The sequence below is a fragment of the Panthera pardus genome, unplaced genomic scaffold, assembly GCF_024362965.1.
Source record: "Panthera pardus isolate Hobbes unplaced genomic scaffold, ASM2436296v1 HiC_scaffold_15, whole genome shotgun sequence".
Classification (NCBI taxonomy): domain Eukaryota; kingdom Metazoa; phylum Chordata; class Mammalia; order Carnivora; family Felidae; genus Panthera; species Panthera pardus.
The window spans coordinates 60,753,261-60,774,161 of NW_026526710.1; the positions used below are offsets into that span (position 1 = coordinate 60,753,261).

The window sequence follows — 20,901 nt, forward strand, 5'->3', positions numbered from 1 at the left end:
GTTGGACGTTTAATCAACTGAGCCAATTCATATACACAGCTAAACTGTAGCAAAGAGAGGGAAATTTCAGAATATAAACTCTGCAGTTGGCAGGTCTCACAAAAACAACTGATTGTTACTTGGTGTAGCATGATCTAAAATGCCAAATATCCCCTTTCCCCAACACTTAAGATGTCTCAGGCACTGTACCAAGTATGATGAAGAGAGTTCCAGGGCCCGATTTTCCTAGGTTTGAAAGCAGATCTATCCTTTATTGACTGTGTGACCTTAGGCAAGTTACATAACCTCTCTGAACCACAGGCACCCCACACCTACCAGAGCAAAAGGAAAGGCCAGGCAACTAAACCCTGAAGAGGGTTGCACTTCTTCACATGAATTATCTCTGAACAGGACACAGGGAAGGAATGCACACTCCCTCACTGACAGCAGCCTCCTCATGGCAAGCTCACCACCAGAAAGGAAGCCCAGGGCCCAGGCAGGCCACATGACCAAGAGCCTCAAACCCCTGTACCCAGGGCATACATATCCGACACTCTGACCTGAAGCCGATTCTTTCCCAAAACCAGAGAGCATGGGACTGGTTTCTTTTGCTCTGAAACTCCTGCAGAAAAATGACCATATACTAGAAATACAGCACAGGGGCGCCTGGGTGGCTTAGTCGGTTAAACGTCTGACTCTCGGTTTCGGCTCAGGTCATGATCTCACGGTTTGTGAGTTCAATCCCCGGGTCAGACTCTGTGCTGACAGTGCAGAGCCTACTTGGGATTCTCTCCCTCCCTGACCCTTACCCACTCTCTCTTCCTCTCTCTGCTCCTCTCCCACTCGTGTTGTCTCTGTCTATAAATAAATAAATAAATAAATAAATAAATAAATAAATAAGAACTTTTAAAAAAATACAATAAAAATATTTATTAATTTTTAATTTCCATATATTTCCTCCTCTTTTCCATATGTTTTTATGAGACATTTAAAAAGTGAGAACTTAGTTTCTGGGATCTGTTTGGACTTGTGTTTTTCAAACTGTGGGTCATAACTCACTTGCGCATAACAAATCTATTCAATGGGTCATGACCAGCCGTGTTTAAATACATAGAATTGAGTAAAATAATAGGGTAGTGACGTTTGTTAAACTCTTGTTTTATGCACGTGTGTACCGGACGGCAGTGTAAAATGTATTTCTTGCTGAGGGTCACATTTAAAAAAAATGTGGGCACCACTGAGCTACGACACCATCCACATCGTGTCAGGGGACTCTTGGATGGTCCCGCCTTGGCAGCGGAAGCTTCGGTCATGGATGTTTGACAATGCCTTCTCATGGATGCAGGGCAGGGCTAGTTCACTCCCAGGAGAAAATCGATAAAAGCACTAACTGGAGGAGGGGCACAAAAAGCAAGGGAGGCTCTACAATGTGCACACCCTGCAGTCATGAAATTCCTGTTTGCGTGCTCCCTCCAGAGCTCTGTTGAAGAACAGAGGAAGCCCACCTCCAGTAGCCATCAAGAGAAAGAAAAGTGGTAACCTAGTGTCACCTCTGTCAACCAGCTTGGGTAGAGGAGGGAGGCTGGTGTCTGGAAGGAAGAGGTGCATGACCAGCTAGCTCCCTGGAGGCTGACAGTGGACCGACCTCACTTCGCCCACGGCTCCTGAGAACTACAGTGTGGCAGTTCTCCGGTTCCCGGGGGCCTTTCAGACAGTTCAGGGACAGAGGCCTCCTCATCAGGGCGCACGACCATGTAGGTGTGATGTTACCCAATGTTCTCTTGAGAAGAAAATACAAAGACTTGATGGAAAAAGACATTAATGTCTGTATCTCCAAGCTATAAACCTCTCACTCACTGTGTTACAAAGAGAATCTGTTCATTAGTTTGGGCCCTGGTAATGACCCAGCTCTTTGGCCAAAAATCCCCCTAGAGTACCCCTTCATCCAGAATCACTGGGCAATTGAGTATTCTGGAAGACTACGATTTTCCACAAAACTAACTTACCCCATTAAGTATGGAATTAAAAAAATAATAATAAAAAAAACCTTATCTATTACAAAAAGAAAAGGAGGGGCGCCTGGTGGCTCGGTTAAGCGTCTGACTCTTGGTTTCAGCTCAGGTCACAGTCTCATGGTTTGTGAGTTTGACCCCCGCATTGGGTTCTGTGCTGACAGTAGGGAGCCTGCTTGGGATACTCTCTCTCCCAATCTCTCTGGCCTTACCCCAACCCCTCAAAATAAATAAATAAACTTTAAAAATAAAATAAAATAGGGGCGCCTGGGTGGCTCAGTCGGTTAAGCGTCCGACTTCGGCTCAGGTCACGATCTCGCGGTCCGTGGGTTCAAGCCCCGCGTCGGGCTCTGGGCTGATGGCTCGGAGCCTGGAGCCTGCTTCCGATTCTGTGTCTCCCTCTCTCTCTGCCCCTCCCCCGTTCATGCTCTGTCTCTCTCTGTCCCAAAAATAAATAAACATTAAAAAAAATTTTTTTTAATAAAAAAATAAAATAAATAAAATAAAATAAAATGTAAAAAGGAAAGGAAAGGAAAAATCCTCTACACCATGCCAGTCCCCTCCTTCCCCACCAAGCTCCCTGCCCTCTGGAGTGCTGGGACCCGTCCGCCCCCATCTTTCTCACTGCTCTGCCCCTCCCCACCCATGGTCTCTGAATCAGGCTCCTTAAGTCGTGCTCCTCTCCTCCACCTGCAAGCTTGCTGCTCTTCCACAGACACCTCCGCCTATCAAATCCACCCCGCCCCTCCCCGCCAGGGCCGCTCACCGGTCCCATCGGTCCCATCGGCTATGAAGCTGCCCCTCTTTATTTACTAGTCTTTCACAATCTCCCTCTCCCGTGAGGTCTTCAGTGCTGCGCGTATCACCTCACTTAGCATTTTATTACATTTTGTTTGCTGTTTCATTCATGAATGTCATCTGTCAAAGCTGGTTTCTGAGAGCTTTGGGACAGAGATATCATTTACTTCCTGGGTATCATTCCATAGCCTACAGCAGAGGTCTTGGGAACGCTTAGAAACACACAGAAAGTAGGAAATTGTTCCTTTGTGTGGGGGTGTTTTGTCTTCCCCTCCATCTTCAAGGAAGAACAGCATGTACCTTTCTTTTAAAAAGTCTTCAAATTCTTTGCAGTTCCTGCGGCCGTTGTTCAGGTGCTGGATGATGCTGTCGTAGCCGGCGGTGCTGAGGATGTCTGAGCTCTGATGAGACAGGACATTTGTCAGGGCAGGGAGTGACGATAGCAGCCCCGAGCCTGGCGAGTAGACAGGGCAGACCGCAGGGGAAGCCGGCAGTGGGAAGTTTCTAAAGAACTTCACCCCCAAGACATATATGACCAAAGCAAACAAAATAGAAGAAGTAAGAGTGTATGTGGCTGTGGGAGAATTTTCAAAGTTATGAAACTGAAGGGCCACAAAACAGGAAGGACATGACAGGAAATGGAGAGCACATGGATGAGGGAGCTGGCTGGGCTCTGTCCCTCTCTGCACCAACCCCCAAGGCCAAGTCACATCAGGACAGGGCAAGAGCTCCTGTGGGGTGGAAACCCACTGCAACCGCAGGGCTGCTTTAACCAGGGCTACACAATTTTCCCTTCGTTCTCAAACTTGTCACAGAGCTTGACACTGACACCTCTTCCCACAGCCAATAAGCCTGGGGTGAGGGTCGAGGGTCAAGGGTCAAGGGTATCCCTGCAAAGGGCAAGCAGCTCTGAGCCAGGAGCCAGGTCCCTGGAGTAGAGAGGGGGACCCGGCCTCCCACTGGGAAACATGAAGGGGAGTCAGCATGATCCATCACATGGTCACCGGCTGGCCCCAATCGGGGAGGGGTGGTGGGGAGGAGGGATGTTTTCTCATTTTAAATTAGCAATTTATGCCCATTTTATTTTATTATGTGTTCTGAGGTTGGAGGAAGCTACTTAAGTCCCCAAAGGAGTAGCCCCAGAGGCAGTACATTTTTAAAATCAAAGTCCCCCATGGGGCACCTGGGTGGCTCAGTCGGTTGAGCATCTAACTTCGGCTTAGGTCGTGATCTCACGGTTTGTGAGTTGGAGCCCCAAGTCAGGCTGTCTGCTGTCAGCATGGGGTCAGCTTTGGATTCTCTGTCCCCCCCCTCTCTCTCTGCCCCTCCCCCTCCCTGTCATTTTCAAAAATACATAAAGATTTAAAAAAAAAAAACTTTAAAATCAAAGTCCCACAACGCTTCAAACCAACAAGTCAGGGGCTAAAAAATACCCCCTATGAGGTCCCCTAATCTGGCTGGTTCCCTGGCTTCTACTTCCAAAGGCATACATTAGGTTGCCTGATTCAGACTCTAGTCCCTTAGGGAGATTGGTTAGGCTGTCCCAAGTGTGCCCTGAGGAGCTCTGAACTCACCCACCCCCAGCCCAGCCAGGCAGACCACCCCTTCCCAGCCCCCAGTGGGCTGAGGGAGGTACTATTCTACCATTAGTGGTGAGTGGGGGACCCCTGAAGATACCTCTCTACCCAGCTCTGAGCACTGGAGAAGCAGAATCTCCCTCTTCCATTTGCTGCCACTGGCATGGCCTGGACTAGCAGACAGGGTCCCAGGGAGATCTAGCAGGACGAGGCTTGAGGCTGATTTCAACATGGCCTTCATAAACCTAACCAGCCATAACTCACACTGCATTTTTAATGAGCAGAGTCAATTTTACATGTGGGCATATAAATAAATCTAAGTTAGAAATGCATTTAGTTCTAGGAGTTCTGGCTGTTGTTTCAGCATAAATTTAAGCCCTGGGAAGCCTAAAGAAACAGCCTCCACCAAAGCTTCGTTCCTCTACCCACCCCCTCCATACACACTCTTCTGTCTCGGCCAGGGAGGCTTCTTCCTGTCACCAGCAATACAGCACTCAGCGGCAACTCTAACACAATGTTTACATTATCCCCTCCTAGATAAATCTAGATCCAGTCCCGCAACTGCCAGGTTTTCTGGAAGCCTTCTCTGAAGGACCCCAAGGCCCCCTCCTCTGGGCTTTCAGAGCGCCCAGCTTCTGAATTTGCTGCTTGGTATCCACCACGTGAGGAATCCTGCTGTCCCAACTCTACAGCAAGTTCCTGCAGCTTCTTCCAAGTCTTGGGGCGCTTCTGCACACACACACACACACACACACACATACACACACACACACACACACCAAAAAATCTAGCTTCGGGTTATGCACACCAAAGATCTACAGTAAGGAGGATGAAAACGCCTCTTGTGTTCCAGCCAGATGCATCAGAAGGAAGTGATGAAGGCAAAGACTCCTGAGTGAATGAGTGAATGGGCACAAAGGACCACAACCAATGCTGGCTTATAGACAGAAGTGCTTTGCCCTTCTCAGAGAAAAACACTTGGGTTCTCTGTTTTATGCTATTCTTTTGAAAAAATGGTTTCTTTTTTCTTAATGAAGGGTGCAGATACATACTCTTTGAGCTGAGCAAGAAGGGTGGAGCTAGACCAGTGTTTCATGGAAACAAACCAAATCACTAGGCCTCGTGGTTGTCAGCTTAAGAAACCAGAATTCCTGCTTCAGAGCAGTGACTGGGCTACAGAGCCAACCAAGAAATGAAATCCGCAAGAGAAAACAAACAGTGCCCATGACCAAGTTCAAAGTAGTGGAAGATTTGGCCTGGGAACTCTTCATATGCTGCTCGGAAAGCATGGCTGGTAAGCTCTGACTAGCATAAGTAAGAATAGGAGGGTCAAGTAGGATAGAAGACTGCATGAGTACCAAGATGGCATCTCAGATCTGCCATCAGAAGTGATAACCCCATAACCTCAATATCCTCAGCTTGTTAATTGGAGTTCTCTACACAGTATCCCTGACTTCCCTTCCTCAGCTTTCCCCACACTGGTCTCTTCCCTGTCTTCTATATGGACAGTTTACATTTATACCTCAGGACCTTTGTACATGCTTTTCCCACAGCGGGAATGGCATCTCCTCCTCTGGTTTGGGGCCAGTTCAAATCCCATTTCCTCTCTGGAGTCTTCCTCAAATAATTCCCGCTAACGACTTCACTTCCTCTTCTAAACACCTGCAGTGTTTAATGCCCATTCCTCTATTTGGCTCTTATTATACATTATTTTATATCATTAGTTAACATATTTTTAAAAATTAGTTAACTTCTTAAAGAGTATCTGGATTACACCCAACTTTTATCACCCACAGTAGCTTCCATGTTAGTGGAGCTTGAGAAATATCTGTTAATTATATGCCAACTACGGACAAGATACTAACAAGGTTACCAAGTCCTCATTAGCTGCAGTTCTTGCAGTCAAGGGGCCTATTGTTCATTTAGAGAGTCAATAAAAGACAAATACATAAAACAAATGTGTATGCACAAGGAAAATTAGAGACTAAGACGATACACAAGACTATAAAGAGAAAATATATAATGAAAGAGGTACATAAGAAAGAATAGGCTTGAGTCATCAGAAAAGAGAAGAGAGGAGCCTGGGTGGCTCGGTTAGTTAAGGGTCTGACTTCAGCTCAGGTCACGATCTCACAGTTTGTGAGTGCAAGCCCCACGCCGGGCTCTGTGCAGAGAGCTCAGAGCCTGGAGCCTGCTTCAGATTCTGTGTCTCCCTCTCCCTCTGTCCCTCCCCTGCTCTCACTCTGTCTCTCAAAAATAAATAAACATTAAAAAAAAGATATTATGAAGAAAATTAAATGGCAGGCCACAGTCTGGGAGAAACTATTCACCTTACATATGTCTGTCAGAGTCAGGGGTAGAGTATTTGAACATATATGTCTGTCACAGGACTATGTCCAGAATATATAAACAACTCCAACAAATTCATAATAAAAACATAAGCAACCCAATAAAAACCAGGCATAATACTTAAACTTCATAAATACTTCATAAAAAGACACTTCATAAAAGATATTCCATTTGGCCAAAAAGTTTATGTAAAGTTGCTTACCATCACAGGGAAATTCAAATTAAAGTCACGGTCATATCTACTTCATGCTCACTAGAAAAGCTAAAATTAAAAAGTCAGCATTGAATGTAGGCAGGAATGTTGAACCACCAGAACTCTCATGCATTCTGATGGGAGTGTAAAAATGGTACATTTTGAAAAATGGCAATTTCTCAAAAAGAAAAATATACACATACTCTATGGCCCAGAGCTGCACCCTAAACATTTGCCCAAGTGAAATGAAAACATATGTCCACAAAAAGACTTGCACAAGAATGTTCATAGGAGTGTTGTTCACAATAGCCCCAAACTGGAAACAACCCAAATGCCTAACAACTGATGAATGGCAAACAATTTGTGATATATTCATACAGTGGGATACTACTCAGCAATAAAATGACAGAACTACTGACACAGGAAACCACATGGATGAATCTCAAAAACATTATGCCAGTGAGGGCACCTGAGTGGCCCAATCAGTTAAGCGTCTGACTCTTGGTTTCGGCTCAGGTTATGGTCTCACAGTTTGTGAGATCACGCCCTGAGTCAGGCCTGCTCGGGATTGTCTCTCTCTCACTCTCTCTCTCTCTCTCAATAAACATTCAAAACAACAACAACAACAACAAAACCTCATGCAAGTGAAAGATGCCAGACACAAAAAAAGCATTTAATGTGTGATCTCATTTACATGACATTCTAGGGCAGCCAGGCAGTTTTAGGACTTACCTCTACAGGAAAAGAAATAACAGTGATTACCTGAGCCAGGGGAGAAACTGAGGGTGGAGTAGGAAGGGCCCCTCGGAGAACTTCCTGGAATGATGGAAATGCATACACCCATGTGACCCACATTCTTATCAAGATCTTTCTATAGAGGTGTGGGTTGTACAGGTGTGTGTAGTTTTTGAAACTCCTTGATCTGCAGATTTAACTTACATAAATTACACTTCAATAAATTAAAAAGCAAAAAAAAAAAAAAAAGAAAGAAAGAAACAGAATTCAGAGGGAACACAGGCAGGAAACACAGTAGGAGGAACAGAGGAAGCTAACTAAGCCTTGGAAGTGCATCTGGCCTTGGAGTCCTGTGTGAGACAGGGAGATGACAACGAAGGGAGAACAGATCTAAGCACCCAGCAAACCACCCAAGGACCCAGAACGTAAGGTTTCATAATGCTCGAATTATAAAGAGTTAAAAAGCATTCAAGTTTCAGTCAATGTGTTAGTTCTTTGACCACAAAGAAACTTCAATTTTTTTAAGACAAAAAATTTGCCAGATCCAGCAGTAAGCGACATGTGTGCCACATCAGCAGACATGTGAATCAAAGAATAGTAGTAAAAGTCGTGTGAGCACACAGGCTGGCAGTCCAGACCAGGTCAGGGTGTGGGTTCAGAGAAGGAGGAAGTCTCTGTGCACTGCCTGGTGGAGGGTAACTCCACTGCCCACCAGCTCCCCACCCCAGATCTAACACTCAGGTCTGATTTCAGTCACTCAGTCCAGGCATATACACTCTCCTTCCTGCCCAGCGCTGAGCCCCATGCTGCAGGGGCCTCTCAGAACTTGTTTCCATGATCCTTTTCCACCACGTGGCCTCTGGGCAGAAGGTATAAGGGCAGAGGGGAAGCAAAGCATCCTGCAGCTTCCAAAGCTGCCATCGCAGTTACAGGCGCTGCCACCAGAGCGTCCCCACATCTGGGTCTGTGCTACATGTCACGCCCACCCTATCATGGTGTCTGCTACACGGTTTCCCTAGCTGTGGGCTCCAAGGACCACCTGTGCCAGAATCACCCTCGCAGACTCCCAGGTTCCACCCAGACCTGCTGGGTTCTGAGTTTGGGGCAGGGGAATCTCCACTTTTTACGCTCCTTCCAAGTGACTTAATGCCGTTTGAGAACTGCTGCTGCCCCAGAAATGATAAAAGACAAAAGAACAATCAAGGTTCCCACGCAGAGGAGCTGAGCACAGAGGAAAGCAGGATGCATGCAGGCAAAACTAGAAAACGTGAGAGATTGGGGTGGCAGGAGAGTGACTGTAAGAAGGGGCATGGAGAAGAGGGCAGAGAAAGACTCCATGGTTTGCACTTCATTTTGAAACCTCAGATTTGGGGGGCACCTGAGTGGCTCAGTCAGTTAAGCATCCAACTCTTGGTTTTGGCTCAGGTCATGATCTCATGGTTCGTGGGTTTGAGCCCCACATCGGGCTCTACATGGACAGTACGGAACCTGCTTGGAATTCTCTCTCTCTCCCTCTCTTTCTGCCCATCCCCTGCTTTCCCATTCTCTCTCTCTCTCTCTCTCAAAATCAATAAATAAACTTTAAAAAAAAACCCCACAACTCTGATTTTGAGTAAAAAATGCAAATTAACATTGATGCCCTCTGGGGACCCGGGGCTGGGGTCTGCTAACTTGGTGTTACATACAAAGGCTGCATTTGTTCGCTGCCTGAGCACATGCTGTGCCACACTCTGCATTACAGGTCCACAGCGTTTTCCACAAACACAGCAAGATGGGAGCTATTTCCATGTTTTACAGCTGGAGAAAATAGGAAGTGAGGGTCTCCTTATCACTACCTCTAACCACAGTGAAAGATCTTAACCCTCAACCAACAATATTATTCAAATCTCTGTTATTCATGAAAAGTTATACAGCAACAGTAGACTGGGGGTAAAGACCAAGGCATTCCTTTTACCTCCCTATGCTCTCCACCCGGAACTTTCTTTCCTGCTTGCTTTCCTATCTCTTTTACCCAGAGAGGTAAAACCAAATGGTTCAAACTCACGTTATCAGCAAATATGGATTAGTTATTGTTAATTAATATTAATAATTAGGTCTAACATCCATTGAATGCTCACTGTATTCCAAATAGCATACCAACTATTGTGAGTGGAATATCCTGTTTAATTCTTATAATAATCCTGCAACACAGGGATCATTATTATCTTCATTTATAGGACAAGCAACTGAGGAACAAAGTCTGTATTCATAAACCACTCAACCACACAGCTTCTCTTCCTGGAGGACAAGGACCATAGCTAACTTTCTGTCAGTCTGCTTCCAGCAATTCTAAAGACTTTTTTTTCAATGTTTATTTATTTTTGAGAGAGAGAGAGAGAGAAAGAGCATGCCCACATGAGCTGGGGAGGGACAGAGAGAGAGAGGGAGGCAGAGGATCCAAAGCAGGGGCTAGAACTCAAAAACCATGAGATCATGGGGCACCTGGGTGGCTCAGTCAATTAAGCCTCCAACTCTGGCTCAGATCATGATCTCATGGTTCATGGGTTCTAGCCCCCTGTCTGGCTCTGTGCTGAAAGCTCAAAGCCTGGAGCCTACTTTAGGCTCCTACTGTGTCTCCCTTTCTCTGCCCCTCCCCTGATTGCACTCTTTCTCTCTCTCTCAAAAATAAACATTAAAAAAAAAAATGCGTGGTCATGACCCGAACTGAAGTTGGACATTTAACTGAATGAGCCATCCAGATGCCCCTAAAGATTTTAAAGTAATCTCTACATCCAGTGTGGGGCTCGAACTCACAACCCCGAGACTGAGATTGGCATGCTCCACCTGCTGAGCCAGCCAGGCGCCCCCCCTAACCCCAGCAATTCTACAAGGGACACACCCAGGCTTTAACACTGTACATGGATTTGAGTCCAAATTCTACCCCGCGCCAGCTATGTGACCTTGGGCTAAGAGCTCAGACTCTCTTCATGTTAACTTACCAGACTATCAAACGGGGATTCTTGTAAGGATCAAATGAGATATTGTGCTTTGAGTTTGTCAAGTGCTTCATAAACTAAAGGAATTATGAGAGACACATTCAAATTTCTCAAGACCAGGCCACATAAGCAAAAAAATCAAATGCATTTGGACCGTGTGAACTTTTTTACTAAAAACAGACAACAGTGAAAGAAATGTAGCCTGTTAGCTATTCAAAAATAAGTATGTCGGGACACCTGAGTGGCTCAGTTGAGCGTCTGACTTCAGGTCAGGTCATGATCTCACGTTTGTGAGCTCAAGTCCCACATCGGGCTCGCTGCCATCAGCGCAGAGCCCGCTTTGGATCCTCTGTCCTTCTCTCTCTGACCCTCTCCCTCTTGTGCTATCTCAAAAATAAATGAAACATTAAAAAAAAATTTTTTTTAATATGTCATCATCACAGGAAGCAGCCGGAAAGGTGTCAGAGAGACCTCAGAAAGGGACATGGAAACTGCTGTTTCGGCCATGTGTTCCTAAATCAAAAGTCAAAATTGGGGCGCCTGGGTGGCTCAGTCGGTTGAACGTCTCACTCTTGGTTTGGGCTCAGGTCATGATCTCACGGTTCATGAGTTTGAGCCTCTGGGCTGAAAGCGTAGAGCCTGCTTGGGATTCTCTCTTTCTCCTTCTTTCAGCACCTCCCCTGCTCTCTCTCTCTCTCTCTGTCTCTCTCAAAATAAATAATTAAACATTAAAAAAAAATAAAGTCAAAACCATATCGTGGTTTTGTCCTTAAGCCTTCTCGTAAGCCATAGCAGGGGACTGTGAAAGCAAGAATGAAACGCGCCCCAGTTCCAACTCCAGCTGTCCTCTGCAAGCCCACAGGGTGCCTCCCTCACCTCCTCCAGCCTTCAATCAGACATCCCCAGCTCTGCCTGGGCTGGATCCACACCGGACATTTTCACATGTCTAAATGTCCCTCCTGTCAAGTCAGCAGGTGAGTTAAAAAGGCAACTCCACTCAGCTGAAAATACACTTGGAAGTAACTGTGTGACACCAAACCCCTGCATCAGGAAAACAAAACAAAACAAAACAAAACAAAACAAAACCATGGTTGGAAGGATGTGCACCAAAATGCTGAAAGCAATTCTCTTCTTACCACACATCTGTATTTTCTAAATTTACTATAAAATATTTATATTGCTTTTATAATCTGAAGTCTTCCTCCCCACCTCCATCCTTTAAAGATGCCAAATTGAGGTCTTTTGTTCTCTCTCCTGTGTTCCCGGGCCCCACTAAAATACCAAATGATCCATAACAATAATAGAAAATAAGGAAGGGCCCAAGGAGGAAGCTGGAGATTTGTAGGAATTTCCATTATACAAAAAGCCAATGGGGCTAGATGCACAGAGGACAGAAGCCAGTATTCTAGCCCACGCCAAACAAGGAATTCCACAGACTTTCTGCGCAAAGCCCTAGAAACCCTGAAGCTCAAGTCAGCAGGGGCTGAAACTGAAGCAACCACGTAAACCATGGGCAGTGTTTGTAGGCCGAGGGAGCCCAGCCAGTGCCCCGCCCCGCTGAGTGGAGGCAGAGCGGCCAATTGGGACTTCTGTGCCAAAGCCACAGCTGGTGAGGACTCCACCCTGCAGCAGGCTCCCAGCAAGGGCAGGAAGAGCAGAAGAGCAACAAGCTACCGTCCCTTGGCACCACCAAAGCTTCCACAGTACAAACTGAAAAGCAAAAAAAGGTTACACACAGTTGTCAAGTCCTGTAAATGCCCTTCGCCTCCAGGGCACCCTTCCCACTTTCTCACTCCAGACAGGCAAAAACATATCAGAAATTGTCATGATTTCTAGAGGATACAAGTACCTACTTGGAAAACCAGACATTTTATCAAATGAAAAGCTAGGAGTTGAGTTAAATATTTTTTTTAAAGCATTAAGCTTTCGTACACACCAACAATAACCACTTAAGAATGTAACGCTCACACTCGTGTCTCTCTCAAAAATAAATAGACGTTAAAAAAATTTTTTTAAAAAGAACATAACTTAAAACACAAAATCCTATTCTCAATACCAACAAAACATATAAAATACCTAGGATTGGGAATGCAAGCTGGGGCAGCCACTCTGGAAAACAGTATGGAGATGCCTCAAAAAACTAAAAATAGAACTACCCTCCGACCCAGCAATTGCACCACTAGGCATTTATCCAAGGGAGACAGGTGTGCTGTTTCGAAGGGACACATGCACCCCCATGTTTATAGCAGCACTATCAACAATAGCCAAAGTATGGAAAGAGCCCAAATGTCCATCGATGGATGAATGGATAAAGAAGATGTGGTATATGTGTGCAATGGAGTATTACTCAGCCATCAAAAAGAAGGAAATCTTGCCATTTGCAACTACGTGGATGGAACTGGAGGGTATTATGCTAAGTGAAATTAGTCAGAGAAAGACAAAAATCATATGACTTCACTCATATGAGGACTTTAAGAGACAAAACAGATGAACGTAAGGGAAGGGAAACAAAAATAATATAAAAGCAGGGAGGAGGACAAAACAGAAGAGACTCATAAATATGGAGAACAAACTGAGGGTTACTGGAGGGGTTTTGGGAGGGGAGATGGGCTAAATGGGTAAAGGGCACTAAGGAATCTACTCCTGAAATCATTGTCGCACTATATGCTAACTAATTTGGATGTAAATTTTTTTAAAAAATAAAAAATAAAATTAAATAAATAAAATAAAATACCTAGAAATAAGCTTTTTTGAAGGAAAACATTACCAAAAAATACAGACAAAATCTGGTATAGACATTACCAGGTATAGGACATTACCAAAAAATACAGACAAAATCACAATACATCTAGAAATATATCCTACTCCAAGATGGAAAAATCTAATACTAGAAAAATTCGGTTCTCCCCAGGTAAATCTATAAAGTTAAAATAATTCCAATAAAAATCAAAATGTTACTGGGGTTTCTTTTTAAATTTAACTTCATTCCAAAGCCCACCAAAAAGGGTAGGTGAATGAAAAAAGCTCACAAAATGTTGAAAAGTAATGAGTGAGGAACTTACCCATATGAAAAAGAGTATAAAGTAACAAAAAATTTTAAAAGCATAGTACTGACATTGTGAATTGACAATCAGGTAAATAAAATACAAACAACAGTCCAGAGATAGTTTTACATACACGGAGGATTTCATATATGATAAAAGAAGCATGAAACCAGAAAGCAAAGGATGGCTTATTCAATGAATGTTACTGTGACAATGACTGTCCATTTTGCCAAAGACTAAATATAGAGCCCTTTGTAACATCATACTCTAAAATAAATACCTGATTAATTAAAGGTCTAAGCATGGAAATCATAAACATGTAAGAAGAAAATATAGAATATATTTTTTTAAATATTGAGGTAAGAGATTTTTTTCCTAGACTGCAACTTAGAAGACGTTTTAAAAAAAGATGAAATTAGCCTATTCTGAAAATACAGTTTAACAAAATTGACCCGATTTGAGATAGAAAGTTTCAGCAGGCCAGCTCCCACAGAAGCAGCAGAAAGTAATCAAGGAGGAGAAAACAGCAACCGAACTGGATGTTTCACGGAAAATAGAATTCCACCAAACCGTCAGGGGAAAAAAGTATTCCTGAGGTTCCAAAATTGATTGGACATGAAAGAAAATGTCCTAATTCACTTTGCAAAGCAAGTATAACACAATACTTAAACTCAGTGGAGTACAAAAAAGGAAGTTGAAGACCAATATCACTTATAAATATTAATCAAAATGTTCTAAATAAAATATTAGCAAAAATAATTCAGTAACACATTCTGAAAAGAATGTAACATGACTAAGTGGGATTTATTCCAGGAATGCAAAGTTGGGTGAATATTAGGAAATTTATTAATCTAATAAAACTTCAATAAATCTAACAGAAAAATCATGATTTTCTCCATAGATACCCATGGTAGACTGAATAATAGATCCCAAAGATACCCAGGTCTTCATCCCAGGATTCCATGAACCTTATCTCATATGGAAACCAAGTCTTTGTTGATATGATTACATTAAGAGTACTGAAATAGAGAGATTATCCTGGATTATTTGGGTGGTCCCTAAACACAATCACAAGTGTTCTTATAAAACAGATGGCAGTGGGAGATTTGACACTTAGGAGGAAAAGCCATGTGACCACGGAGCCAAGATTGGAGTGATGCGTCACAAGCCAAGAAACACCAGCCGCCACCAGAAGCTGGGAAAGTCAAGGAATAGATTCTTCCCTACAACCTCCAGAGGGAGTATGTCTCTGCTGACACCTTGATTTCATCTTACTGATGCTGATGTCGGGCTTTTGGCCTCCAGAACTGTGAAAGAATACATTTCTGCTGTTCTAAGCCACAAGGTCATCATAATTTATTACAGCAATGCAATGCAAGGCCAAAAAAGCCTTCAACAGTATTCAACACCCATTGCTGATTTTAAAAGAAACTCAAGGGGCGCCTGGGTGGCTCAGTCAGTTGGGCGGCTGACTTCAGCTCAGGTCATGATCTCGCGGTCAGTGAGTTCGAGCCCCACGTTGGGCTCTGTGCTGACAGCTCAGAGCCTGGAGCCTGTTTCAGATTCTGTGTCTCCCTCTCTCTGACCCTCCCCCGTTCATGTTCTGTCTCTCTCTGTCTCAAAAATAAATAAACGTTTAAAAAAAATTTTTTTTTTAAAAAAAGAAAGAAACTCAAGAAAAAAGAAACTGATGGTACTTTCTTAAAATGATTATATATATTTGTATGTCCTATGCCTAAAGCTCATATCCTACTTAAAGGAGAAACACTGCAGGCATTTATTTGTATTAAGACGGGGAACAAGGCAAGAATGCCCCCTTTCTCCACTTCATACTAGAGGGATTAACCAATGCGATTTGAGGGGGTAAATTGATTAGAAGCATAGGAGCTATGAAAGAAATAAAACCATCTCCACCATTTCTACTTGCAGATGATATGATACAAATGGAAAGATATTCTTTGTTCTTGGATAGGATGACTCAGTGTCATAAAAATGTCAATTCTTAGTTAACTTATAACTGTAATGCTATTCCAACGAAAATACCAACAAGTTTTTTCTTATGTGGTTAAACAAAGTTCATATGGAAATCATAAAAATGCAAAAATGGCCAGAAAAATACTGAGAATGAAAAGTTCTGAAGGGAAGCCAGCCCTACCAAACATTTAAACACTTTCTAAAGCCTCCATCATTGACACCCTGTGGGGCTGGTGCAAAATAAATAGTCAAACAGACCAGTGGCATAGAATATAAAGCCCAGAAATAGACACAAGTACACACAGAAAAGTAATATATGCTGAAGGTAGCATCTCACATCACTGGGGCAAAAATGAGCTTTTTCATAAGCGGTGCTGAGACAACTGTTAGCCATTTAGAAAATGGTAAAAGCAGATACAAACCCCACAATGTACCCAAGAATAATTCAAAATGGATCAGAGATCTCAATGTAAACACATGAAACCTGCAAGAGCTAGAGATAAACATGCCAAAGGGTTTTCTAACTATGACTGAAAATCCTAATGCAACAACAAAAAAAGTTCATGCATCTGACCACCTAAGCATAAAAACATTTTCATAGCAAAAAATAATAATACACATAAAGAATAAACATAAAACTGACAAAGAGAAAACACTTGCAATTAAATCACCACTAAAGGGCTAATATCCCTGACATAGAAATAATTCTTTAAAATTGATGGAAAAGAAAAAAAATTAAAAATTTTTTAATTAAAAAAATAAATAAAATAAAATAAAATTGATGGAAAAAGAATCAGAAAATGGGCAAAAGATATGGAACACATGATTTACTCTGTGTGTATGCGTTCCTTAAATATTTAGAGATACATACAACCTCACCTATTAAAAAAGAGAAATGCAGGGCGCCTGGGTGGCTCAGTCGGTTCGGCGTCTGGCTTCAGTTCGGGTCGTGATCTCGTGGTTTTGTGGGTTCAAGCCCCGCGTTGGGCTCTGTGCTGGCAGCTCGGAGCCTGGAGCCTGCTTCGGATTCTGTGTCTCCCTCTCTCTCTGCCCCTCCCCCACTGTGCTCTGTCTCTCAAAAATGAATAAATGTAAAAAAAAATTTTTTTTAAAGAGAAATGCAAATGGAAACTTAACCTCACCCGTTGGAATGGCAAAATTAACAAGAGGAAACACATTCAGTTGACAAGACTGCGGGCAGCAGCCACTCTTGTGCATTGCTGGTGAGAATGAAGATTGGTTCAAACTTTAAGAGAGGGGAATTCAATAATAACCAAAGTACATGTGTGTTTACCTTTTTATCCAGCTATTCCACTTGTAGGAATTTACCCTGAAGATACACCTCCAACAAAGTGCTGTCTACAATTACAAAGTTTTGCAAACAACCTAAATATTCACACACAGGGAGAGTGGTATATCCTCACAATGAAGTTCTATAAAAAAGAATGAGGGGCACCTGGGTGGTTCAGTATATCGAGTGTCCGACTCTTGATCTGGGCTCAGGTCATGAACTCGTGGTTCATGAGTTCGAGCCCCACATCAGACTCCGTCCCTGAGAGAGAGAGAGAGAGAGAGAGAGAGAGAGAGAGAGAGAGAGAGAGAGAGAACGCAAGCAGAGAGAGAGGGGCAGAGGGAGAGGGAGAAAGAATGTTAAGCAGGCTCTGCGCTCAGCTCATCTCAAGACCGGAGATCATGACCTGAGCCAAAATCAAGAGTCAGACCTTAACCAACTGAGCTACCTAGGTTCTCTCAGTCTGTATTTTTTAAAGCTAAAACAGCAAAGGGCAAGAGGGTAGCTTCAGCGTGGTCCCAAAGTCTGGAAGCATAGGCTAATATACGTAAGAAATGATTAATTGCTATTACATTACAAAGTTTTCAATGATATCATATATGTTGAACGTACTGTCCTTGATTAGCAATGCATAGTTTAATGCATTATGCAAAACTGTTATGAACATAACTTATCAATACAGCATTTCTATCAACCCCTGCACATGCGCCTTTGCATTGTTTCAAGGGATTCATGTTTCTGATTTTCATGGAATACACCTATCATTAGCATGTCCCAGAAGTAATCGAGGAGTTTCAATCATAAAAAGTAAAACAAAAACACACACGTTTCCGATTTCATGGCTATTCTATGTAGTATACTGCCTTTTGCATAAGAAAGAAAAGAAAATGAGAATATACATATGTGTATCTACTCATTTGTACAAAAGAAACAGAGAAGATAAACCAGAAATTAATGAAATTAGTAACTTACACAGGGTAAGTGGGATCAGAAAGGACAAGACAGGAGTAGAATTGGGATAGAAGGAGGGGGCGAAAGTGATGCTTCTCTGGGTACACTTATTTTATTTTTTAAAGTTTATTTACTTATTTTGAGAGAGATCACTCTCAGCCTTTTGGATAAGATCAAGTGTATTTATTTTGAGAGAGAGAGAGCATGCATGTGCATGCAGAGGAGGGGCAGAGAAAGAAGGAGAGAGAGAGAGAATCCGAAGCAGGGGCTCCAACCCACGAACTGTGAGATCATGACCTGACCCGAAATCAAGAGTCAGACACTTAACTAATTGAGCCACCCAGGCACCTCTGGGTACACCTTTCTAAGTTGTTCTAACTTTTGAAATTATGTTAATATTTTACACAGTGGAAAACACTAGAAACATACACAAGTAAGGGAGAAACCTAGCTAATGGAATACAAAGAGAAATAAACAAACCTAACCTCATTTGAATGAATAAAATCACCACACTAAAGGAGAGGGAGGTAGAACCAACCCAGGTAACTTTAGCCACCCTATTCTGACAGTGTGTTCTCATCCTAAGCCAAAGGAGTTAGACGCATTAAACGCTAGCTTGTTTCTCCCAATGGTATTGGTTAGCAATCCTAAAACTACTTTCTATGTGTTTTAGGGCTCATTTAGGAAATGAGCAAATATATTGCGGATAATAGGAGCCCACTTCTCCTACAGTGGCATGCAAGACCTGGCTCGCACCAGTGAGGACCAATGCTGTATATCTCTTCCTAACTCCCTGTTCAGTGATGTCATGTTGGTGGTTTGAAAATGGCCATGGAGGGAGTTTTTACACCACGGAAATTGGCAAATGCTGCAAAGTATAGATTAAAGTTTATCTACTGGAGAAGTTGTTAACCATTTACCAGCATACCTCTGGAAAATACAGCAAGTGCGAGAAGGCTAGAATAACCTTGTGGTGTTGTAATGGAACTGGAGGTATTGTTATGCATACATATGTTTCCTCACTCTGTTGAAAGAGCCTAGAAACAATGAATTCCAGGTAGCAATGAGCACACCCACAGCACAAATACTGCTTTCTAAATCCTATTCTCTACTAAAAGGAAACGGGGCTCTTTGGAGAAATAGCAGGTTCTAGGACTGTGGCAGAGAAATTAGCTATTAAGCCTATAACATCTTGTCCCAGAAAGCGAGGAGTGCTCAAAGAATGATGGGAATATACCTAAAGGACACAAAATCTAGGGCACACAACCCAGTTTAGAGGGACCCCTTGCTATCCAAATCCAGAAAAATTTGAGCATCAAGAGAAATCATGATGGTAACATACTATATCCATCGAATGAAATAAGAATCCCTGTATGCATACTAATAAAGAGAGAGAGAGAGGAGAGAAAGCTCTTCCCTACAGTAGAATGCCAACTTCATTATAATAGATGGAATCAGAAAATCACCATACAAAGATGTACATGAATGTTCATAGCAGTTTTTTTATTTTTTTAATGTTTATTTATTTTTGAGAAAGAGAGAGACAGAGTGTGGGGGGAGGGGCAAAGAGAGAGGGAGACACAGAATCCAAGGCAGGCTCCAGTCTCTGAGCTGTCAGCACAGAGCCCGACACAGGCTCAAACCCACGAACCATGAGATCACGACCTGAGCCAAAGTCAGACACTTAACCAACTGAGCCACCCAGGAGACCCAAATGTTCATAGCAGTTTTATTTGTAATAGCTAAAAACTGTAAACAACTCAAACGTCCATCAACGATCAATGGATAAACAAACTGTCACATGTCCATGTCCATAAAATGGAATCTTATTTAGTAACTAAAAAGAACAAACTATTAATACAATAACATGGATGAAACTCAAAATAAATATGGTAAATGAAAGAAGCCAGGCCAAAAAAAGAGCACTTGCTGTGTTTGGATTATACAAATTCTAGAAAACGCAGCTAATATACAGGGACAGAGAGCAGAGTGGTGGTTGCCTGAGAGAGGCAGGTGAGGTTAGAGGAATTTCAAAGGGGTGTGAGGAAACCTTGGGGGTGATGAATAGGTTCAAAAGCTTAACTATGGGGATGGTTTCATGGGTGGTAGACATATGTGAAAACCTGTTAAACTTTATACTTAAAACACAGGCAGTTTAGGGGCGCCTGGGTGGCTCCATCAGTCCAACTTCAGCTCAGGTCAAGATCTCAAGCCCCACGCCAGGCTCTGTGCTGACAGCCCAAAGTCTGGAGCCTGTTTCAGACTCTGTGTCTCCCTCTCTCTCTGCCCCTCCCCCACTCACTCACATGCACACAGGCGCATTCTCTCTCTCTCAAAAAATGAATAAACATTTAAAAAAATTTTTTTAGGGGTGCCTGGGTGGCTCAGTTGGTTAAGCAACTGACTTTGGCTCAGGTCATGATCTCACAGTTTGTGAGTTCGAGCCCCGCGTCGGGCTCTGTGCTGACAGCTCAGAGCCTGGAACCTACTTCAGATTCTGTGTCTTCCCCTCTCTCTCCCCCTCCCCTGCTCAGGTTCTGTGTCTCTCTGTCTCTCAATAATAAATAAACGTTAAAAAATTTTTTTTAATTCTTTAAAAAAAAATAAAAATGAGGGGTGTCTGGGTGGCTCAGTCGGTTGTGCATCTGACTTCGGCTCAGGTCGTGATCTCACAGTTTGTGGGTTTGAGCCCCACATCAGGCTCTGTGCTGATAGCTCAGAGCCTGGAGCCTGCTTAAGATTCTGTATCTCCTTCTCTCTCTCTGCCCCTACCCTACTCATGCTCTCTCTCTGTCTCTTAAAAATAAATGTTAAAAAAATTTTTTTAATTAAAAACTAAATAAATAAATAAATAAAAATGAAACACAGGCAGTTTATTACATGTCAATTATTCCTCAACAAAACTGTTAAAAATTTTTAATGACCACCCCCTTAATAATTCATTCAGGCAAGAATCACCAATGGATGTTAAAAACTAATGGATAAAAGTTTGAGGCAAGCAGTACATTTAGATAATTTCAAAG

At 42.9% G+C, this 20,901-nt stretch overlaps 1 protein-coding gene across 1 annotated transcript in view; it reads right to left on the bottom strand.

The window, feature by feature from the left end:
• PSTPIP2 (proline-serine-threonine phosphatase interacting protein 2) overlaps positions 1 to 20,901 on the bottom strand; it is a 77,407-nt gene that overhangs the window by 32,269 nt on the left and 24,237 nt on the right. The window contains exon 2 of the mRNA XM_053902658.1: positions 3,090 to 3,190. Within this exon, the coding sequence (XP_053758633.1) occupies positions 3,090 to 3,190 (101 nt within the window). The remainder of the gene's footprint in view (positions 1 to 3,089; positions 3,191 to 20,901) is intronic.